The 21,504-nt window shown below is 40.6% G+C and overlaps 1 protein-coding gene across 5 annotated transcripts in view; it reads left to right on the top strand.

Annotated features, from left to right (window-relative positions):
* Window positions 1-1,566, top strand: part of odad2 (outer dynein arm docking complex subunit 2) — a 220,142-nt gene extending 218,576 nt beyond the window's left edge. For all 5 annotated transcript variants that reach the window (XM_073054733.1, XM_073054734.1, XM_073054735.1 and 2 more), the window contains one exon: window positions 1,118-1,566. In XM_073054733.1, coding sequence (XP_072910834.1) covers window positions 1,118-1,231 — 114 coding nt within the window. In that variant the 3' untranslated portion in view covers window positions 1,232-1,566. The remainder of the gene's footprint in view (window positions 1-1,117) is intronic.
* The last annotated feature ends 19,938 nt before the right edge of the window (window positions 1,567-21,504 follow it).

The following is a 21,504-nucleotide window of genomic DNA, read 5'->3' as shown; positions in this document are numbered from 1 at the left end:
TCAAGAAACCAAGCAGATCAGGTTGCTCAGGTATTTTCCATGAGTTTACAGAGTTTCCTTAAGCTAGAAGAAACTGCTTGGTATTTAGCTGCTGAGATACTCTTCCCATTTGTGCCTCAGTGGTGAAACTATCAAATGTGCTAAAGTGGCACCACTGGCAGCAATATATTTCTGGATATTATGATAATTTATGCTAATGACTAGCTGTGCAGTATGGGTTTGGAGCATCAAGGGGCAAAGACATGCCCATCTGAAAAATGACTATTCACCAAGGAGTCTTAGAAGACACCAAATGTAGCCAAGGTACTCAGACAAACATTTATAAACCTAATTTCAATGATGATCTAGCAGTATCTCAGCACTGTAACATACCTTTTAATGGTGCAGTGCAGTTCATGCTGATACAGTATATCTTACAATAACATGAAATTTATAACCTGTCACATGGTGCAATCAAAACAAGGGAAGGAATTGATTGCTAATGGCTATCAAGATCACTGTGATCATTGCTGTGTCCTACAAAACAAAATTTCATCTTTTACGTGAGAAAGCAAAACTACATTTAAGAAATCCCATTATCTGCTAAGGGCTGATAATATTGGCTGATGATACTTGCATACGGCATGTTGTATTATATGTTATATAAGTAAACAATGACTGTAATTGATTGTTACGTTTCACATTAGTAATTATAAAATTAGTCATTTTTTTATTACCTTAATTTTGTAGATCCTTTCCTGCTATGATTTGGTCATTTAAATTAGACAAGCTTTCTGGTGTTTCCATTACTACTTGTGGGTGTACATAATTCTTGTTTAAAATATTCGGTTGTCGAAAATTGCTCACATAAAGGGAATAATATATTATTCAATTTAGATTTTTATTCTTGATTCATTAAAAAAACACTTTTTGTTGGAGAGTTAAGTAAAGCTCAGTTTTGTACTAGAACAGCTGTGACAATGATCCAGTATTGCAAGTTCTATTATAAGTTCACTCTTCCCCTGCTTTCAACTCTGTTTTCTATTTTCTTCATTTTTTTCTTTGTATATTGTTTTCCTTTCCTTCTAATTATATGTGACCAATGCCATTATCTTACTTGACTTCTTACTGTTCACAGCTACTTTTGAATGTGATGGAATCCACGGACGGAGCTCTACAGGAAGCAGCTGCTGGTTGCATTTCAAACATCCGACGGCTTGCCCTGGCTAATGAGAAAGCTCACTACAAGTAAAAGCGGTGTACATTCCATTACCTTTCTCAGGCACAATTACCTGTACAGGTACAATAAAAGAAAGATTTACTATGTACTCCTGCTGGATGTGCATGAAAGCGATTCTGCATGAGCTAAAATAAACCAGATGCTAATAAAAGTACAAAAGCAGTTTCTGATTTCCTAAAAATCACATGGAGCTAAATACTACATAGTGCTACTGAAGTTTAAAAAGATTCTTTTTTTCCTTAAAATAGAGAATCTATTTCAATTTTGAAAAAACGCTAACAGGTTCTTGTTGCAGATCTAAATAATTGAGAATGTATCAACCAAAATAAAGGTGCTGTTTTTCTTCATTGTGAGTGGCTCTGTGGTAATTTAAGATTACCTCATGTAATTTCTTCGATACTTATCCTAAATAATTTTAACGCATTCCTCTGCAGCATCATTGAAATCTGCAAATAAAGTCTGAATACATAAGCAAAGATTTAAGAATTAGCAATGTTACTATAACTCGGACCTCCAAATATCTAAGATCCTAAGACCATCAGACATAGGAGCAGAATTCGGCCATTCAGCCCATCAAGTCTGCTCCAGCAATCTATCACGTTTAATTTATTATCCTTCTCAGCCCCATTCTCCTGCTTTCTTCCGATAATCTTTGACAACCTGACTAATCAAGAACTTAACAACCTCTGCTTTAAATATACCCAATGAGTTGGCCTCCACGGTCATCAGTGGCAATGAATTCCACAGATATACCATCCACTGGCTGAAGAAATTTTTCCTCATCTCTGTTCTAAATGGGCATCTCTCTATTCTGAGACCATGCCCTCTGTCCTAGACTCCCCATTATATGATCCTCTGCACATCTACTCTATATAGGCCTTTCAATGAGATCCCCACTTATTCTTATAAACTCCAGTGAGTACAAACACAGAGCCTTCAAACGCTCCTCATAACCCTTTCATTCCCGGAATCATTCTTGTGAACATCCTCTCCATTGCCAGCACTTCTTTTCCTAGATAAGGGGCCCAAAACTGCTCATAATACTCCAATTGCGATTTGACCAATGTCTTATAAAGTCTCAGGATTACATCCTTGCTTTTATATTTTAGTCTGCTTGAAATGAATGCCAACATTGTATTTACCTTCTTTACCATTGACTCAAACTGCAAGTTTACCTTTAGGGAATCCTGTATGAGGACCCCAAAGTCCCTTTGCACTCCAGAGTTCTGAATTTTCTCCTTGTTTAGAAAATAGCCTATGCCTTTATTCCTTCTACCAAAGTGCACCACCATACACTTTCTTACACTATATTTCATCTGGCACTTCTTTGCCCATTCTCCCAATCTGTCTAAATTCTACAACAGACTCCCTGCTTCCTAAAGACTACCTGCCCCTCCAACTATTTTTGTATCATCCGCAAATTTGGCCACAATGCCATCAATCCCATCATCCAAGTCATTGACATACAAAGTAAAAAGAAGTGCTCCCAACTCCGACCCCTTTGAAACACCACTAGTCACCAACAGCCAATCAGAAAAGACCCCCTTTATTCCCACTCTTTGCCTCCTGCCAGGCAACCAATCTGCTATTCATGCTAGTATCTTTCCTATATTACCATGGGTTCTTATCTTTTTAAGCAGCCTCATCTGTGGCACCTTGTCAAAGGCCTTCTTAAAGGCCAAGTATACAATATCCACCAACTGTCCTTTGTTTATCCTGCTTGTTATTTCCTCAAAGAATTCTAACAGATTTGTCAGGTAAGATATCTACTTAAAAAAGAGGATACTGGCTACGGCCTTCTTTGTCATAGGCCTCCAAGTACCCAAAAACATCATCCTTAATTATGGACAACACGTTCCCAACCACTGAAATCAGGCTAACGGGCCTATAATTTCCATTCTTCTGCCTCCCTCCCTTTTTAAAAACTGGAATGACATTTGCAACTTTCCAGAACAAATCCTGAATCTAGTAGAAAATCTGGTCCAAGTAACTTATCTACCTTCAGACCTTTCAGCTTCTCAAGCACCATCTCCTTAGTATCAGCTACTATACTCACTTCTGCCCCCCCTGATACACTCAAATTTCTGGCATAATTTCTGTCTTCCACAGTGACAACTGACACAAAATACTTAAGTTTGTTCACCATTTTTGTCCATTTTTCCTCCAATGCAGTGTCATTTTCCAGCGGTCCAATATCCACTCTCACCTCTCTTTTATTCTTTATATATCTGAAAAAAATACTTTTAGTTTCCTCATGTATATTATTGTTTATCTCACTTTCATATTTAATCTTTTCTGTCCTTGTGGCTTTTTAATTGGCTTCTGCTGGTTTTTAAAAGCTTCCCAATCCCCTGACTTCCTACTAGTTTTTGATGTATTATATGCCCTTTTTGTCTTTGACTTACCTTGTCAGCTACAGTCCTTTTAAAGTATTCACTATATACGGCACAACCTTTGGGATGTACCTATCCTGTGCTTTCCAATTTGCTCACAGAAATTTCAGCCATTGCTGTTCTGCCATCATCTCTGCTAGTGTCCCCTTCCAATCAAATTTGGCCAGCTCCTCCCTCATGCCTCTATAATTCTCTTTACTCTACTGTAATATTGATACATCTAATTCTAGCTTATCCCTCTCAACCTGCAGGGTGAATTCTTTCATATTATAATCACTGTCTCCTAATGATTCCTTTATCTTAAGCTCCCTGATCAAATTTGGTTTATTACACCACACAATCCAGAATTGTCTTTCTCCTTGTGGGCTTAACCACAAGCTATTCTAAAAAAAAATCTAGTAGGCATTCTACAAATTCCATTTCATGGGATACAGCACCAAAGTGATTTTCCCAATCTACTTGTGTATTGAAATCCCCATGACTATCGTAACGTTGCCTTTATTACATGCCTTTTCTATCTCCCATTTTAATTTGTAGCATATATCTTGGCTACTGTTTGAGGGTCAGTATATAACTTCCATCGGGGTCTTTTTAGCCTTATAGTTTCTTAACTCTGCCTACAGGGATTCTACGTAAGCCACCTCGAACCGTGGGCGACCAAGATCCTTGTTGGTAGGTTTGCTGGAGCTTTTGGTAGAGGTTTAAACTAATTTGGCAGGGAGATAGGAACCGGAGTGATGGACCAGTTGGTACACAAGTAGACGCAGTACGTATTGAGATTGTAAGGAAGATAGGATTATGTAGGAATTTGTAGAATTCACTGCTCAGGAATTCATTGGTGCATCAGTTTCAAGCTTACAGGTTAAAAAAACATTTCACAAGTGTATTTGCCAGCAGAACACAGAAACAAAATGCTGCTTACTTACATCTGCAGTTTATGCATGGAGGAACCAATCAGGTGACAGCTACTGGAAAATGCATTTTGTAAAATTACTTCAGTTGAACAGAGCTGTGATAACTTTTAATGGAGCAGCAAAATTTGATATTAAAGCTGGTATGTGCTTTATTGTGGATACATTTGCACTGTTAGAAACATATTAAACTTCTGGAAAAAGTGTTATTGGAGTTGGATTTGGCTTAAATCTGGCAAGTTGTGCTAGAAGAAGTAAAAGAAAAAAATCATTGCATTTTATTATCAATTACATTCCGATTCTATAAATCATAGAGTGAGTCATAGCATTGTACAGCACAGAAATGGCTCTTAGGCCCACAGCATCCATGCCAACCATATGCTCATTCTATTTGCCCACATTAAGTCTGTATCTTTCTATGCCTTGCCTATTCAAGGGTGTCTAAATGGTTCTTAAATGTAGTAATTCTATCTGATTGCAGCACCTCCTCTGGCAACAAGTCTTGGATTTCAACTATTCTCCGTGTAAAAAAAACGTACCCACCCCACGCCCAATGTCTTCTCACTACCTTCTTTGCATAGGAAAGTGATGGCTGGCACCTTAAACATGGTTCTTCTCTGTGTCTAGCTCATTAGATTGAAGCATGTTTATAATTAAGTTTCTTTTTTTTCCTGTTACTAAGAAGGACCACTCTGTACCTATAGTGTTTCTTTCAGTGAATAAGCCATAAATTGCTTTAATCCACCTATTGAAAGCAATTACTTTTAAAAGAGACCTGAGGATAGCACACAGACACATACACTGTGGCGAGAGGACGAGTGCTCGAGAGCCAAATTACCAGAATACCAGACTGTAGTAGTTTTATTGAGTTGCCTGCTGGTAATTAATCTAAAATTAACTTATTGGACTAAGTACGAAAACAAACATATTAGTTTCAACTTCAAACAATTATAATAAATACCTTCCAATTAGTAGAACAGAATTTGGAATGGCTAACCTAATAAATAGCTTGGTCAGCATAAAGTGGAAATTATATTTCGGATTTCCATTACATATGATTACATGTTTATACTTCGGAACAAAATATGTTTCTGTCTGTGGTAACTGAAACAGTTGTAAACAGAGTAAAAGGAACCCTTTATATTTAGTCACTGCACACTTTCCTTTTCTAGACATTTGCAGTGGAAACCCAAAATTGATTGCTGTGGTTTGTTACTTATAATACTACTGCCTTGATTTATTAACAGAAAATGCCACATCTGACATAAAAAACACAAGAATATGGTTTTTTTGGCTAGCTTTACAAAATGTGAAGTTTTAATGGAACAAAATTATGCTTATAACGTTTTTAAACTTTCAAGATCAGGTTTAAAACTTTGGTTGTAAATCAATACTGAAACATTTTTGCCAACTATAATACGTGTGCACGTATTGGTCTGAATCGTGCTGACTGATTGCCAGTCTTCATTCTTCAGTGCATCTGACTGTCCATCCTGTTGACAGATTCCCCGTTGCCCAGTGGTAGAGCAGTGAAGTTCTGGTTGTACTGTACTTTACATCCCACCATCAGGTTGGATGTAAAATTTTCAAACTCTCTGAAGTGCATATTTTGCACAACCTCTCATGGTTGCAGAACACAACCTACACAATCTGGAAAGCTCACAATCAGGAAGGCCTCTACTTTCTGAGGAGGTTGAAGAGGGCTCAACTATGCACATCTACTCACGCCCTCCTACAAATATGCAATGGTGCATCCTAATATGCTGCATCAGTGATTGGTATGGAAACTGCACTGTGGCGGAGAGCAAGGCTCTACAGCGGGTAGTCAGAACTGCCCAATGCAACGTCAGCACCAGCCGACCTGCCATCAAGAACATAATGTATACAGGAAGATGCTGGGAAAGGTCCAATAACACCTTGAAGAAAGCAGTTACTTTCCCCAAGCAGTAAGGCTGGTCAACACCTGACCCACTAACCCATCCTTCCACACCCCCATGACCTCTATTTTATAACTTCCTGTCAGAGTCACCTTATGTATGTACACTCCTGTACCTAGCATCACCTTATGGACGACAGTAAACCTATGCATATAAGCCATCTTAAGTACAGTATTTATATTTATTGCATATTTTTATTATTGTGTTCTTTATCTGATTCTGGTTTTTTTTGTGCTGTATAGAATCCTGAGTAGCAATTATGTCTTCTCCTTAATACTTGTATACTGGAAATGACATTTAACAATTTTGAATCTTGTATCTTGAATCCAATCAACAGATTTATGCCAGACATATGATCCAAATGGAGTCACTGACTATGTGGAGCAAGGTTTTACTTATTTAGCTTAATGTTATAAATTATTTGTTTGTGTTTCAATTTAACTTTAAAAAGCAGAATTTTTAGCTTATTTGGTGTTCAGAGCCAGCTCAGCCTAAAGGGAAGTCATTAGAGTGTTTGGGGATCAGTTTCTCTAGCTCTCCACATCTGGAAAAAGTAAGTGTGGGTGGGCAGGGATCACAAATGGCGAGTCCGGGATGACCTAGTCCATTTCAGCAGAAGAAGGTAACAAAATTATCATTAAGTGCCAGATTCCCCAGTTTTTCCCAAAACTTTTATTACTAATTCAGATGTCCATTTATATAGAAAGCAATACCGCAGAGATAAAGGTCCTTTAGCTCAACCAGTCCCCACTAACCACGGTATATGGACTGTAGATACAGTATGTCCAAAGGGATCTCCATCCATTTTCTCCCTTTTACCTCTCCATATTACAAGATCATCATAGTTTCATTGGAAAATATACAAATTATGCCTCAAGATTGGTGTTGATTTTTGAAATGGTATCAAGGATACTATTACAAAAATAGATTTACATTTGTTTATGTTCAATAGTAATTCAAAATGATTATAAATGTTGGTCAAATCATATTCTTGTGTCTACGAAAATATGTGAAATAACCGATGAACCCAAATTGTGTGTAGAAATCTGTATTATATTATCTATTGTAGTATTATAACAATAAAACTAAAACACATCATAAACCAGTAAGTTGTTTGTTATGTTTCCCTGCTCGCTGTTGAAAAACGGAGACATCTTTTTCTCCCTTATTAGGGAGAGAGAGAGAATCTGCGGTGTGTCGTATGCCGTATGAAACGTGAAGTCTTTGGGGTAACTGTAAGTCTGTGTCTTAGCTATTGCTTTCCTCACACTGAGTGCTCTGTGGTGGTACTGATGCTTGCTTTTCTTTGCCAGTGGGGGGAGGGGGATTTATTGCTCGCTGCTGCTTACTTGCGGGAGGAAGGGGAGCTGGGGGGAGCACTTTGGGGTTTTTATATTTATCTGTCGTTCATTCTTAGGGACACTTCTCTGTTTTCATGGATGTTTGCAAAGAAAAAGCATTTTAGGATGTATATTGTATACATTTCTCTGACATTAAATTGGACCTTTGAACATATTTATCAGTTTTAAATAATAATAGGAAATTTTCCTGTTGTTTGGGACAGCAGACTAGGATCAGGTCAGCTAGCAAATGTTTTCAATACTACTCAGACAAAAATCAGATTTCCCTAGAATAGTTAATCTTAGCAAATTATACTTGACTTTATCCTAGCATCAGATATGAATGTAATGATGTTTAGTTTTCACAATGCCTATTACCTTTCTAACATAAATTGGAGCTCAATAGTGCAGCCTATGACCATTGTTCAACAGTCTCAGAACAGCAGGAACACATCATACCAGCTAGCTTCATCTCTCCTCTTGCAGAGGGACACTGCTAGTATCAGATGAGCTGACTGGACAGCTTCACAACAGACTGTAGATTGCTGACACACTTTCCTAAACCCACACCTTCCAAGTAGGCTAAAAGAAACAGGGAATGCTTTCTCATGCACAGAATATCTCAATAATGGCACAGCAGACAGCACACCTTGTTGGAGATGTTGTTAAATCTGTGGACAGTTGCTCAGGATGAGTCAGGGGCCTTATGAAGGGAATAGTGCAGTGAAAAGCCTGATCCACCACACCCTTTTTGGACGTCGGATGTATTCAGGTTTTCTAAGACTGTGATCATTGAGATATGTTTCAGGAAGACCTGGTGCCAGAACTGCTCTCTTCATGGAAGTCAAGCCCACCTTGATTCTAAGTTTTGTACTCTAGGTTCATTCCAAATGGCCATGGCTGGTTACTCCAGTGTCTCCCAATTTAATATTCACCACAGCATCAGAGAGGCTGACAAAGCTCTGCACTTACACTTGAATGATTTCAGTTACCTTGGTCTCAATAAGGATAATTGAGATCACAGGTAGCCATTGATTGCACTCACAAGGGAATCCCCAAATGACCCAGAAGATTTCATGAACCTGAAAGGCTTCCACTTCCTTAATGATGGTCACTACGAGAATGTGACTCCTGGTTCATGAGGACTATTGTGTTCAGACACATTTGTGATTGTCACTGATAAACCATATAAGTGCCCTAAGGAATGAATCTTGGGGAGCAGGGACTACCCCCTGTTCCCATGGTTTCTCACAACAGAATGCTTTCCAATTATACCAGCTGAGTACAGATACAAAGAGAGCAACTGATAAGCATACCAGTGTTCTCTTCTAAAGATGAGATTCCCTTGCTTGAATTTGTTCAGGAGCTACTTGCAGCACAAGCCAAGCAGATGTGGGTTTTTCATCGTGTGCTACTTAATGTTGCAAACAGAAAACAACTATTGACCTCTACAGGAAAGCAGCAAATGCACTGGACCATAAGAGACAGATAGATAGATACTTTATTGATCCCAAAGGAAATTATAGTGTCACAATAGCATTACAAGCACACAGATATAAATATCAGGAGAGGAGTAAAAAGAATAAAAAATAAATAAACACAAACAGGAGGGGTCATCAATTGTTCAGCTATAGGTTGACTCACTATAGAGCCTAATGGCTGGGGATAAGAATGACCTCTTGTAGCGCTCTTTGGAAGAGTGCAGTTGTCTTAGTCTTGAGAGAGAACCTGCAGAGCACCAGGTTAAAGAGTTCAGAATAAAAAGGCAACAAGTAGGAAGTGGGGGTGGGGGTGGATGCAGAAGCAGATGTTCCCACCACCATCATCCCCCCCCCCCCCCAACTTACTGTCTTCTTCTCCACTACTCTTGACTTGGCATCTGTTGCCTCACCTTTCGCCTAAGCTGAGAAGGGAACTATTGTCTGTGTTGGATGCAGGGCATTCTTCTCATAACAGACTGCAGAAACATAGTATTCAAAGCAAACCAGGAGATGGTTTTCATCCTCTAATGGTAAGACCAACACAGCACATCAATAATCAGGTGTGCTGCACAGGTGAGACTTAATAATCTTTTCCTTCCTGTTTTATAGGTTTACTTGTATTGGTTATAATAATTAACTCATTAAACTAGTTACTGAAACAGATTTATAAAACCGACAACGCGATCTAAAGGCCATACTGGCTTATTTTGTGAGAGCATGAAATTTATTTGTGCTTTGCTGTTTTGAATTGGGATTCTTAAACTTGGCAGATGCAGCTGTAGTTAGCTCATTCTTATGAGAACCCCAGAGGTTTCCTATAGGACTTCCCTCTTGAGATCTACACCAATAAATTTTGCACCTGGCTTCTTCTCACTGGTAGCCAGTCCTCCAAGGCATCTATTGTGTCTTTGCTGATGTTTAGCTGTAATGAGGAGGGTGCCTTAAGAACTGAGGGGTTCTTAGATTTTCAAAGCAGTGTACAACCTAGTGTGCTTCAACTAGGAACTGTACAGATCAAGCTATAGTGCACAATCCTGGGTGTAAATCACCACAATCATTCATCAATTGCCCTTTAAACCCATTTCACAAGCTTTGAAAGAGACTTAAATCATCATTATTGCTAACCCTAATGATCGTGTAGTAAAACAAAATTAGGAGAATCTCAATTTCAATGCAATGTACAGTATCATATTCATAATAAATAGTAATTCATAGAACTTAATATTTCTATCTGCAAATTGAATTAAAGAACTTTACCATACTGAAGGAAACCATTCAGTCAATTGTGTTGATAACAACCAAAAACAAACTTTACCTTAACTCCACTTTCCAGCTTTAACATCTCTGGCTCTTAATCCAAATACTTTATAAATATGGTGATGATTTCTACCTCCAGCAGCTTTTCAGGCAAAGATTATTTTGTAATTCCTTTCTAAATGTTCCAACGTGAATTTATACTTCATTACTGACTTATCTGCAAAGAGAAATCGGTCCTTTCTGCTTAACCTATCTTGATAGCTCATAGTTAAATCTTCGCTTAGTCTCCTTTCCATATAAAATGATCCCAACCAAGTCAATAATAATAAACCCACAAGACTACAATACTCCATCCCTGTCATCATCTTCATAAATCTCCCTTCACCTCCCCAGTGCTATGACATCATTGTTTCATTGGTGAAGGATTATTAGCCTGCAATTGTCATTTTGTCTTCAGATGCTGTCGGACCCATTGAGTATGCCTTGCATTTTCTGGTTTAATTTCAGATTTATAGCATCTGTGGTATTTTATTTTTGGATAATCAATTCCAATAGCTACATACTATCTACATATTCATCCACCTCATCTTAAAGTTGATAATACAGCACTGTTACAAATTATTTATTCCAAATACCACTAAAGGAGGTAATAGCTACTTCGCAGATTTTCAAGTTTGCTTCAAGTTTTCATCCTCTAATGTTGTTTATACAGTACATTAATGACCTACATTACAACTCTATTACTCGTATTTAAACATTGTTGAAAATTTGAGTCTTAGCTTTACTATTATGGGAATTAAAAATACATTGGCAAGATACAGAGAGTCTGCAGAGAGATATAGACAGGTTATGTGAGTGGGCAAAGGTCTGACAGATGGATTACAATGTTGGTAAATGCAAGGTCATCCACTTTGGAAGGAAAAATGAAAGAGCAGATTATGGTAAAAAAATGCAGCATGCTGCTGTGCAGAGGGACTTGGGAGTGCTTGTGCATGAATCACAAAAGGTTGGTTTGCAGGTGCAGCAGGCTATCATGAAGGCAAATAGAATGTTGGCCTTCATTGATAGTGTTACGATCCAGCAACAATGAATATATAATTGAGACAGAAGATGTATAATTTTATGACAAAATAAAACATTTATTAAACACCACTGAAAAACCCCCAAAAGTAAACAAATGATTAACTTAACCGGAAGTCGACTGCTATACGGCAGCTCAAACAGTTCTTAAAGCGAGAAATGCGAACTCAGTTCTTTAAAGTAGTATTGCAAAAAGTCCAAAATGATTTACAGTCAGTTAGGAGAGACTTTCCTTGAAGTAATAAATCCTCTTTCGTGACGTTACTGCTGATCCCAGCTGAAGTACCTTGCCCGAAGGATTTACGATGAAGGAAGTAAAATGGCTTAGAGGTACTGACCTTTCCTTGACGAAACACTGCATCCAACTCTTTCTGCTTTCAGAATGCAGGAGCTATCTCGGACACAGGTTACTAACTCCTTGTACAAAGATTAAATAAGGTCGAACCTGTTTTATCACCGACAACATCAACTTTCCTTGATCCTTCAGCTTCCCGAACTTCAATAATTCTTCACTCTCCAAATGGACTTTAACTGGCAGCGACTTTCAGAACTGCCGGCACAACAATTCTTACAGTAGAAATTAAAACTCCACTTTTAAAACGAAACTGCGTCATAAAATCAACTACGCAGCAGAACGGAGTTACTGACAAATTAAACCACAAACTGACCTGCGTCACAGGGAGGGGTTCTCCTTTTATACCCTGTTGAAACAGGCCATCACATGACCTCTCACTGGCAGGAAAATTACATCACTCCACCATCACAAGAACATTACATCATGCCCAGCAGAGCCTCAGTTACATCATGGTCATGTGACAGTGACAAGATACCCACGAGATATGTAACAATAGAGGGATTGAATTTAAGAGCAGGAAGGTTATGCTGCAACTGTACAGGGTGCTGCTGAGGCTGCACCTGGAGTACGGCGTGCAGTTCTAGTCTCCATACTTGAAGAAGGATATACTGACTCTGGAGGCAGTGCAGAGGATGTCCAGAGATGAAGGAGTTGACTATGAGGAGAGATTGAGTTGCCTGGGACTGTACTCATTGGAATTCAGAAGGATGAGAGAAGATATTATAGAAACATGTAAAGTTATGAAAGGGATAGATAAGATAGAGGCAGGAAAGATGTTTCCAATGGTAGGTGAGACTAAAACAAGGGGAGATAGCCTCAGGATTCAGGGGAGTAGGTTTAGGATGGAGATGAAGAGGAACGTGCTTTTCCCAGAGAGTGGAAAATCTGTGGAATTCTCTGCCCAATGAAGCAGTGCAGGCTACTTCAGTAAATATATTTAAGACAAGTTTGGATAGATTTTTGCATAGTAGGGGAATTAAGGTTTATGGGGAAAAGGCAGGCAGGTGGAAATGAGTCCATGGCCAGATCAGCCATGATCTTATTGAATGGCAGAGCAGGCTCAACAGGCCAGATGGCCTACTCCTGCTCCTATTCCTTACGTTCTTGTGTTATTTCAACCTTTTATCACAAATTTTTGTCGAAGGTAAATTCTCAAATGTTTACTAACTGTAGTTAACTTGGCTATACCCTGCCCTCTGAAAGTAATAGGTTCAAATCTCCCTCCAGAGACTGAGCACAAACTCTAGATTGACATTGTACTTTAGTGTTGAGAGAGTACTGCTCTGGCACAACTACAACCTTTCTGATTTGTTGTTAAGTTAAAGCCCAATTTCCTTTCTCATGTGGATTAAAAGTTTTTTTCAGTACACGTTTCTCTGATAATTCTCATTACAGCAAATCACTTGATTAAAAAAAAAGATAATTAACTTAATTCTTCCATTCCTAGGTTTTCTTATTTTCCCCTTACTTTTTCTGTTGCAAGAGAAATTTTTTTTTCTATCTTCAGATATCTGTCAAACCAGGTTACAGTTCACTATTGCCCTGGCCTTTGAAGTAATGCAAAGTGAAACAATTAATTTCCTGAAATACTGTATTAAATTCTGTTCTTTCATCATACATAGAAAGGAAGTATTGTATATCAGTATATATGATTTATTAGCTTGTGCATTGGGAGACTATTGGCAAAGAAGGTTCTGGTTTAGAAACACCAGTTCTGTTTGAATTTCAAACTGAGGAGAGCACCAAAACTACTTTTTTAATCCGTATGAAAAGGGTGCCAGCATGAAGCCTTTAACACACAGTGTTAGTGACTGAGTGACAACAAAAATAGCACATTACCCTCTCAGGACAATGATTGTAATTTAACCTATTAAAGAATTAGACTGAGAAGATATCACGTTTTCACAGAAATATTGTGCTTTTTCTTCACTGACGGCTAAAGGCCAACTGTAGCAAATAGGAGGAAAATACTTCTGACTGCATCCATATACATGTACCCTTCAGAAATAACTTCCAGTTAGCTAAAGCATATATTTAAATAGCACTTTTTCTAATTCCTGTTAATTCTTTTATACTGCTTTCATGAAGGAAGTTTTCTGGTAGCACATTGCAACTAATGCCACAAAACAAAACCTACTCTATCTACTTTAAACACCTGATTAGCATTAACACAGACAGGAATATATGTCAGTCTTCAGAGAGTAACTTGAAAATTCTGCCGTAAATTCTTAAGCATCCTCCTGCATATGCATGCCATATAAAAATATTTTGGATATATGCCAAGCATATGCACATAATGTGTCTAAGAAATTTTGAGACAGACATTCTTGGTTACTGTCTTGTTAGGGAAGTCTTTAAGAATACATTACTGCAATACAACCCAGCTGAAATTTTACAGTGGGGTTCTGAATAGATAAAAATCTGCTTTAAAATTGCTTTTGTTCAACTACACAATATTTTCCTTCATTTCAATAATCTGGATTTCATGAAACAACATTTCTAAACCAAAAATTGATTAGGAACAAATTGTTAATGCTACAGTTTAAATCCAGTATCTCTGGGATCAGATTCCCATTCACCTTTACAGCAATGACATAAAACACTGCAACTATGGAATCCCTTTAGATGAGCAAAAATAATAAGGACCTTTTATTAATTCATTATAAATGAGGTGAAAGTTGTTGACAAGCTCAGCCTTTATTGGCCATTGCTAATTGCCCTTGAGAAGTTTGTACTGACCAGAAACAACTGGAGTCCTACAGATAAAGGTACACCCATCATTCTGGTGTACTAGTAATCTGTCCTGTTTTATTCTTCCTCTGAATGTTCAAAGTTCAAATAAATGTATTTTCAAAGTATACTAAGTACTGTCCTAAACTCTGGGCACTGATATATACAGCTAGGGTGCCTAGGACTTTTGTACAGTACTGTAGTAATTTTATGTATTGCACTGTACTGCTGCCAAAAAAATTTAATTTCCTGACATACCTGAGAGATGATAAAACTGATTCTGATACGGGTCTCTATTGTAGACTGAGAGTGGAAAGGGGACAGGGAGAGGGAAATCATGGTTGGGAAAGGGGAAACGGAGAGGGGAGGGAGCAGAAACTACCAGAGAGATATTATGTAATGATCAATAAACCAATATTTTGGAATCAAAGGACCTTGCCTGCTGTCTCAGGAGTGGGTGTGTCTGCACGCATGCCACCAACCACTCCCAAAAAACTGATGGTTCCTGTCATTATTATTACTAAGATTAGATTTTTTTCAATTCCCAGATTATTAACTGCATTTAAAATCCACAACCTGCCTTGGTAGGGTAAACTCAGATGACAATGCCGATACTATACCCAGCTGTCATAGTGCCATTGGAATATTAAATGCAAGTGTTTAGACTCTCTTCTGTTGTAACCTATCATCACCTGGCACTTTGTGGCACAAAGGTAACTTGCCACCTAACAGCAGAGTGTGAAAATAATTTAAAATTTTTAATGATATGATCAAATCCCAAACATAGTGTCAACCAGGTTCTTACTGCGGTGTTCTGCTAGCCCATTCTGGCTTACCTTAATCTCTGCTAATCAACTCACACTATAACCATATAACAATTCCAGCACGGAAACAGGCCATCTTGGCCCTTCTAGTCCGTGCTGAATGCTTATTCTCACCTAGTCCCACTGATCCGCACTCAGCCCATAACCCTCCATTCCTTTCCTGTCCATATACCTATCTAATTTTTTTTTAAATGACCAAATCAAACCTACCTCTACCTCTTCTACTGGAAGCTCATTCCACACAGCTACCACACTCTGAGTAAAGAAGTTACCCTAAACTTTTGCCCCTTAACTCTCAACTCACGTCCTCTTGTTTGAATCTCCCCTACTCTCAATGGAAAAAAGCCTATCCACATCAACTCTATCTATCCCCCTCATAATTTTAAATACCTCTATCAAGTCCCCGCTCAACCTTCTACGCTCCAAAGAATAAAGACCTAACTTGTTCAACCTTTCTCTGTAACTTAGGTGCTGAAACTCAGGTAACATTCTAGTAAATCTCTTCTGTACTCTCTCTATTTTGTTGACATCTTTCCTATAATTCGGTGAGCAGAACTGTACACAATACTCCAAATTTGGCCTTACCAATGCCTTGTACAATTTTAACATTACATCCCAACTCCTGTACTCAATGCTCTGATTCATAAAGGCCAGCATACCAAAAGCTTTCTTCACCACCCTATCCATATGAGATTCCACCTTCAGGGAACTATGCACCATTATTCCTAGATCTCTCTGTTCTACTGCATTCCTCAATGCCTTACCATTTACCACGTATGTCCTATTTGGATTATTTCTACCAAAATGTAGCACCTCACAGTTATCAGCATTAAACTCCATCTGCCATCTTTCAGCCCACTCTTCTAACTGGCCTAAATCTCTCTGCAAGCTTTGAAAACCTACTTCATTATCCACAACGCCACCTATCTTAGTATCATCTGCATACTTACTAATCCAATTTACCACCCCATCATCCAGATCATTATTGTATATGACAAACAACTAAAGCGTTGTCTGGGTCTTATTGCATGAAGTCATGGACTAGTTCATTTGCTGAAGAGCTGTGTCTGAAACTGAAGATTGTGCATCATCTGCACAGTCATCCCACTTCTGATCTCCTGAAGGTCAGTGATGAACTAACTGATGATGATTGGGCAAAGAGCATTGTCCTGAGAAACTCTAGTTATGATGTCCTGGGGCTGAGATCAATGACTTCAAACAATCACAACTACTTTCCTTTTTGTAGAGACGACTCGAATTACTGGGGTGCCCATTGAAGCCCATTGATACCAATTTTATCAGAGTTCCTTAAACTATACTCAGTTGAATGTAGCCTTTATAGCATTCTTATCACAGTTCAGACTTTAGATTTTTTAGGAAGGTTTCAACCCAAAACATTAATTTTTTTTCCATAGATGCTGCCTGGTCTGCTGAGTTCCTTTAGCACTTTGTGTGCGTTGCTCAGATTTCCAGCATCTGCAGATTTTCTCTTGTTTATGTTTAGGTTGTTGATCCCTGTTTGGACCAAGTCAACGATGATGTCCAGAAAAAAATAATTCTACCAATATCCCAAACAGGAGTGTCACTTGATACCATTAGCAACACCTTCTATTAGATACCCAGTGACTGAGAGTAGATGAATTGGTTGATAACTACACAGGTGGATTACACTTATCCTGTTTTTTTTGTGAATGGAACTTACCTAGGCAATTTTCCACATTTAGCTAGATGCCAGTGTTGGAATTACAGGAACAAATTGGCTAGAGGTGCAGCTATCTCTGGAATGTGGATCTTCTGTACTACAGCTGGGGTTTTGTCTGGTTTAGTAGCTTTTACTGTTTATAGTGTTTTCAACTACATCTTGATATCATGTGGAATGAATCAAACTAACTGAAAATTGGCTTCTGCGATATTGGAGATTTCTGGAGGAAACCAAGATGGACCATCAGAAAGGCACCTAGTGGAACAAGGTAGCAAATACTTCAGCTCATCCTTGGCACTCGTATATTGGCACCTGGTTTCATTAAGGATGGGAATGTTCTTGGAACCTCCTTCTCTCGTATGTTCAGATTCAGATTCAGATTCAGTTTATTGTCATTTAGAAACCACAAATGCAATGCAGTTAAAAAATGAGACAACGTTCCTCCAGAATGATATCACAAAAGCATATGACAAAACAGACTACACTAGAAAATCCACATAATGTTTGGCAATCCCCAATCCAGAGTCTGGAGAGGCTGCTGCGTATTAATATCGTGCTACCGTCTTAGTGCGTTCCCCGGAAAGGAGCTCCAATTCCCCCAGACAAACAAGACCAAAAACTAAAGCTACAAGACCTGCACAAAACCACATAGTTACAACAGTGCAAACAATAGCATAATAGATTAAAAAAAAACAGACTATGGGCATAGTAAAAATAGTCCAAAGATGTTAAAGGACTATAAGTTCAAAAGAAATCACTACACAGTTTCCACAAGTCCCCAGGGTCCTGACAGACTCGCCATCCCACGCCGGTGGCAGAAGGGAATACCCCCGCTATGGACTTCCACGGTGCCACCTGACTCAGCCTTGCAGACACAGCACACACCGAAAGCGACCCGACCGCAGCGGACTCCGAGTCCGTCGAACCTCCGAGCCAACGACCATCCCCTCCGGCACAGCTTCTCCTCACACCATCCTCTGCCGAGCGTATTAAGACGGCCATCGGCAACGTGACCCCGAGGACTGGGGGCCTGTTCTTCCCAGCAGAGTCCCGGACCTCACAGCAGCAGCAGCAATGAAGAAGGTCTTCCTGGAGATTTCCCGATGTTCCTCCATGCTCCCACGTCCGTTTTCAATCGATTATGATTGCACACGGCACCCCACTTCACAAATGTTGATGAATTATCCGTGATCATTCATGGCTAGATATGGCAGCACTGCACAGTTTTGATCTAATCCATATCTCTGCCTGTTTAAAAGTGCTCATGCTGCTTAACGCATGCATGTGTGATGGTCCCAATCATTAATTCCCTATCTTGCTCCTAATTTTCTTTGATTATGCCATGGTCCTGATCCTTAATTTCCCTAATTCCCTAATTTGATGATAGCACACCTGATAGCACATCAAACACTCAGTGTAAGAACCCCTACGTCACAACCACTAGTCATCAGTTTGCTGGTCTTTTTCCTGTGAGATAACTACTTTCCCGACCATTTAAGTCTAGCTCCTGTTTCAAGGTTTATCTACGAGGCTCCGTTTCTCCACGTCAAGGCTTCATGTCAAGGTTCCATAACAGGGCTTCGTGTCAAGATCCCTCCAGTTTGCTGTTCGGCGTTTACGCCCGTGTAAGCATCCAGACTCAATCTCTGTGCCTGGGTCCTGCACTTGGGTTCGCTTCCTACGCTCTTGTAACAGAATGAACTGGCCACTGTGGACCCAGCAGACATGAAGACCCTGCGACAAATCCTCGCTAGCCAGGGCTCCCTACTGGGTCTGCACGATCAACTCCTCCGGGATGTTATGGAGAACCTCCGTTCCCTGACTGCTAACATAACAAAGATCGGTGACCAGGTGGATTGTGTATCCACTAATCTTACCCCATCCTCTCCTGGAACTCAGTCAAATCAGTCCAGACAGTGTGTAGTGGCAACCCCCTATGTGTCAGCAACACCCTAGCCAAGAGAACCACACATACCGGAACCAGATCACTACACTGGGGATTTGGGGAAGTGCCGGGACTTCCTTCTGCAATGCTCCTCGGTGTTTGATCAGCAGTCATCCACGTACTCCACGGACAAGTCAATGGTAGCTTACATCATGGGATTGTTGCGGGGAAGTGCCTTAGCGTGGGCTACGGCTGTCTGGAATAATCAGGTGGATATCTGCTCTTCATTCCCCACCTTTATCACACAGATGAGAAAGATCCTTGACCACCCCATCCGTGGTAAAGATGCCGCTAAGCATCTACTCACCCTCCGTCAGGGCATCCATAGTGTTGCCGAATACTCCGTGGAGTTCTGGACGTTAGTGGCTGACTCGTGGTGGAACGATGAGGCACTCTAAGGGGTATTCCGGAATGGCCTCAGCAACATGGTGAAGGACGAGTTGGCAGCAAGGGATGACACCGACAGCCTGGATAGGTTGATCTCGCTAGCCACCAGGATGGACAAACATCTTTGAGAATGCCACAGGGAAAGAACTTGTCGTCCACCAGCATTGGCCACTCCCCAGCACTCGTTTCTGCCTCCCACCAGAACAAGCCTCTTTCCTCCTCCTGCTCCAAGTCCAGCCGGAGAGGAACCCATGCAGCTGGGACGGAACCGCCTCTCTCCCGCTGAGCGACTCCGGAGATTGAGAGCAGGTGAGTGTCTCTATTGCAGCCTGTCTGGCCATGTCCGAGCTACCTGTCCCCTTCGGCCAAAGAAGGAAGGCTCACCAGTAGAAAGGGGGACCCTGGTGAGCCAGACAACATTCCCTTCCGTTCCCCGAACCCAGATGCAGATCCAGGTAACTTTATGTTGCAACAAACAATTCCTGCCTCTGTCAGCTCTAGTGGACTCCGATGCTGAGGGCAATCTTCCGGATGAAGACATAGCTTCCCAAGCCGGAATTCCTTGGGAGCTGTTGAGTGCCCCTCTGGAGGTCCGGTCACTGGACAGCAGACTTCTGGCCCGGGTCACACACTGCACACCACCCCTGTCTCTAATTCTCTCTGGGAACCATTGGGAGCAGGTACAATTTAACTTAATTTCCTCCCCTCAAGCTCCTATAGTTCTTGGGTATCTCTGGTTGGACTGCCATAATCCTCATATCGACTGGTCCACCGGGAAGATAGCCAGCTAGAGCCCGTTCTGTCACTCCATTTGTCTTCAATCAGCCCTTCCCCCTGTGAAAGTCACCACGACCTCGTCTGCTGCTGAGACCCCTGACTTAACCAAGGTTGCAGCAGAGTACCATGATCTGGGAGAAGTATTCAGCAAACAGCGGGCCCTTTCCCTGCCGCCACACTGCTCTTCTGATTGAGTAATTCACCTATTCCCCGGGGCCCCTCTACCCACCAGTTGGCTGTATAACCTGTCCCGACCAGAAGGGGAGGCAATGGAAGTGTACTTAAATGAATCTCTCTGATCGGGCATTATCCGGCCCTCATCCTCCCCTGTTGGTGCAGGTTTCTTCTTTGTGGGGAAGAAGAATGGCTCACTGCGCCCCTGCATTGATTACCAAGGCCTAAATAGCACAACTATAAAGAACAAATATTCACTGCCCCTTCTCAACTCTGCTTTCGAACCACTTCACGGAGCCACCATCTTCTCCAAGTTGGATCTACGAAGTGCCTATCATCTGGTCAGGATAAGTGAGGGAGTTGAGTGGAAGACCGCGTTCAACACCACTCTTGGTCACTTCAAGTACCTGGTCATGCCATTCGGCCTCACCAATGCCCCCACCATTTTCCAAGCCCTGATAAAGGATGTGCTTAGAGATTTCATTAACAGTTTGTTTATTTGGATAACATTTTAATCTTCTTCAGCAATCTTCAGGAACACACCCACCATGTCCGTCAAGTTCTGCAGAGGCTTTGGGAGAACAAATTATTCGTAAAAGCCAAGAAGTGTGAATTTCACATTCCATCAGTCAGTTTTTTCAGATACATCATTGAGAGCGGGCAAGTGAGAACAGATCCTGAAAAGATCCGGGTGGAGGCAGAGTGGCCAACACCTACGACACTCAAGCAACTCCAGCAATTTCTGGGGTTCACAAACTTCTATCGTCGCTTCATCAGGGATTATAGCCGGGTGGCAGCACCCCTTACTCGACTCAACTCTCCTACGACCCCTTTTCACTGGGACCCCGAAGCGGATGCTGCCTTCTCGGAGCTGAAGAGGCGTTTCACCTCCGCTCCCACCCTGGTCCAGCCAGACCCCTCTTGTCAATTCATTGTGGAGGTCAACGCCTCCGACTCTGGGGTGGGAGCGGTCCTCTCCCAATGATCAGGCC

Source organism: Hemitrygon akajei, chromosome 8 (genome assembly GCF_048418815.1).
Source record: "Hemitrygon akajei chromosome 8, sHemAka1.3, whole genome shotgun sequence".
In the NCBI taxonomy this organism is placed as follows: domain Eukaryota; kingdom Metazoa; phylum Chordata; class Chondrichthyes; order Myliobatiformes; family Dasyatidae; genus Hemitrygon; species Hemitrygon akajei.
Note: the sequence above shows the minus strand (reverse complement) of the source record. Positions and strands in the feature narration are given on the sequence as shown.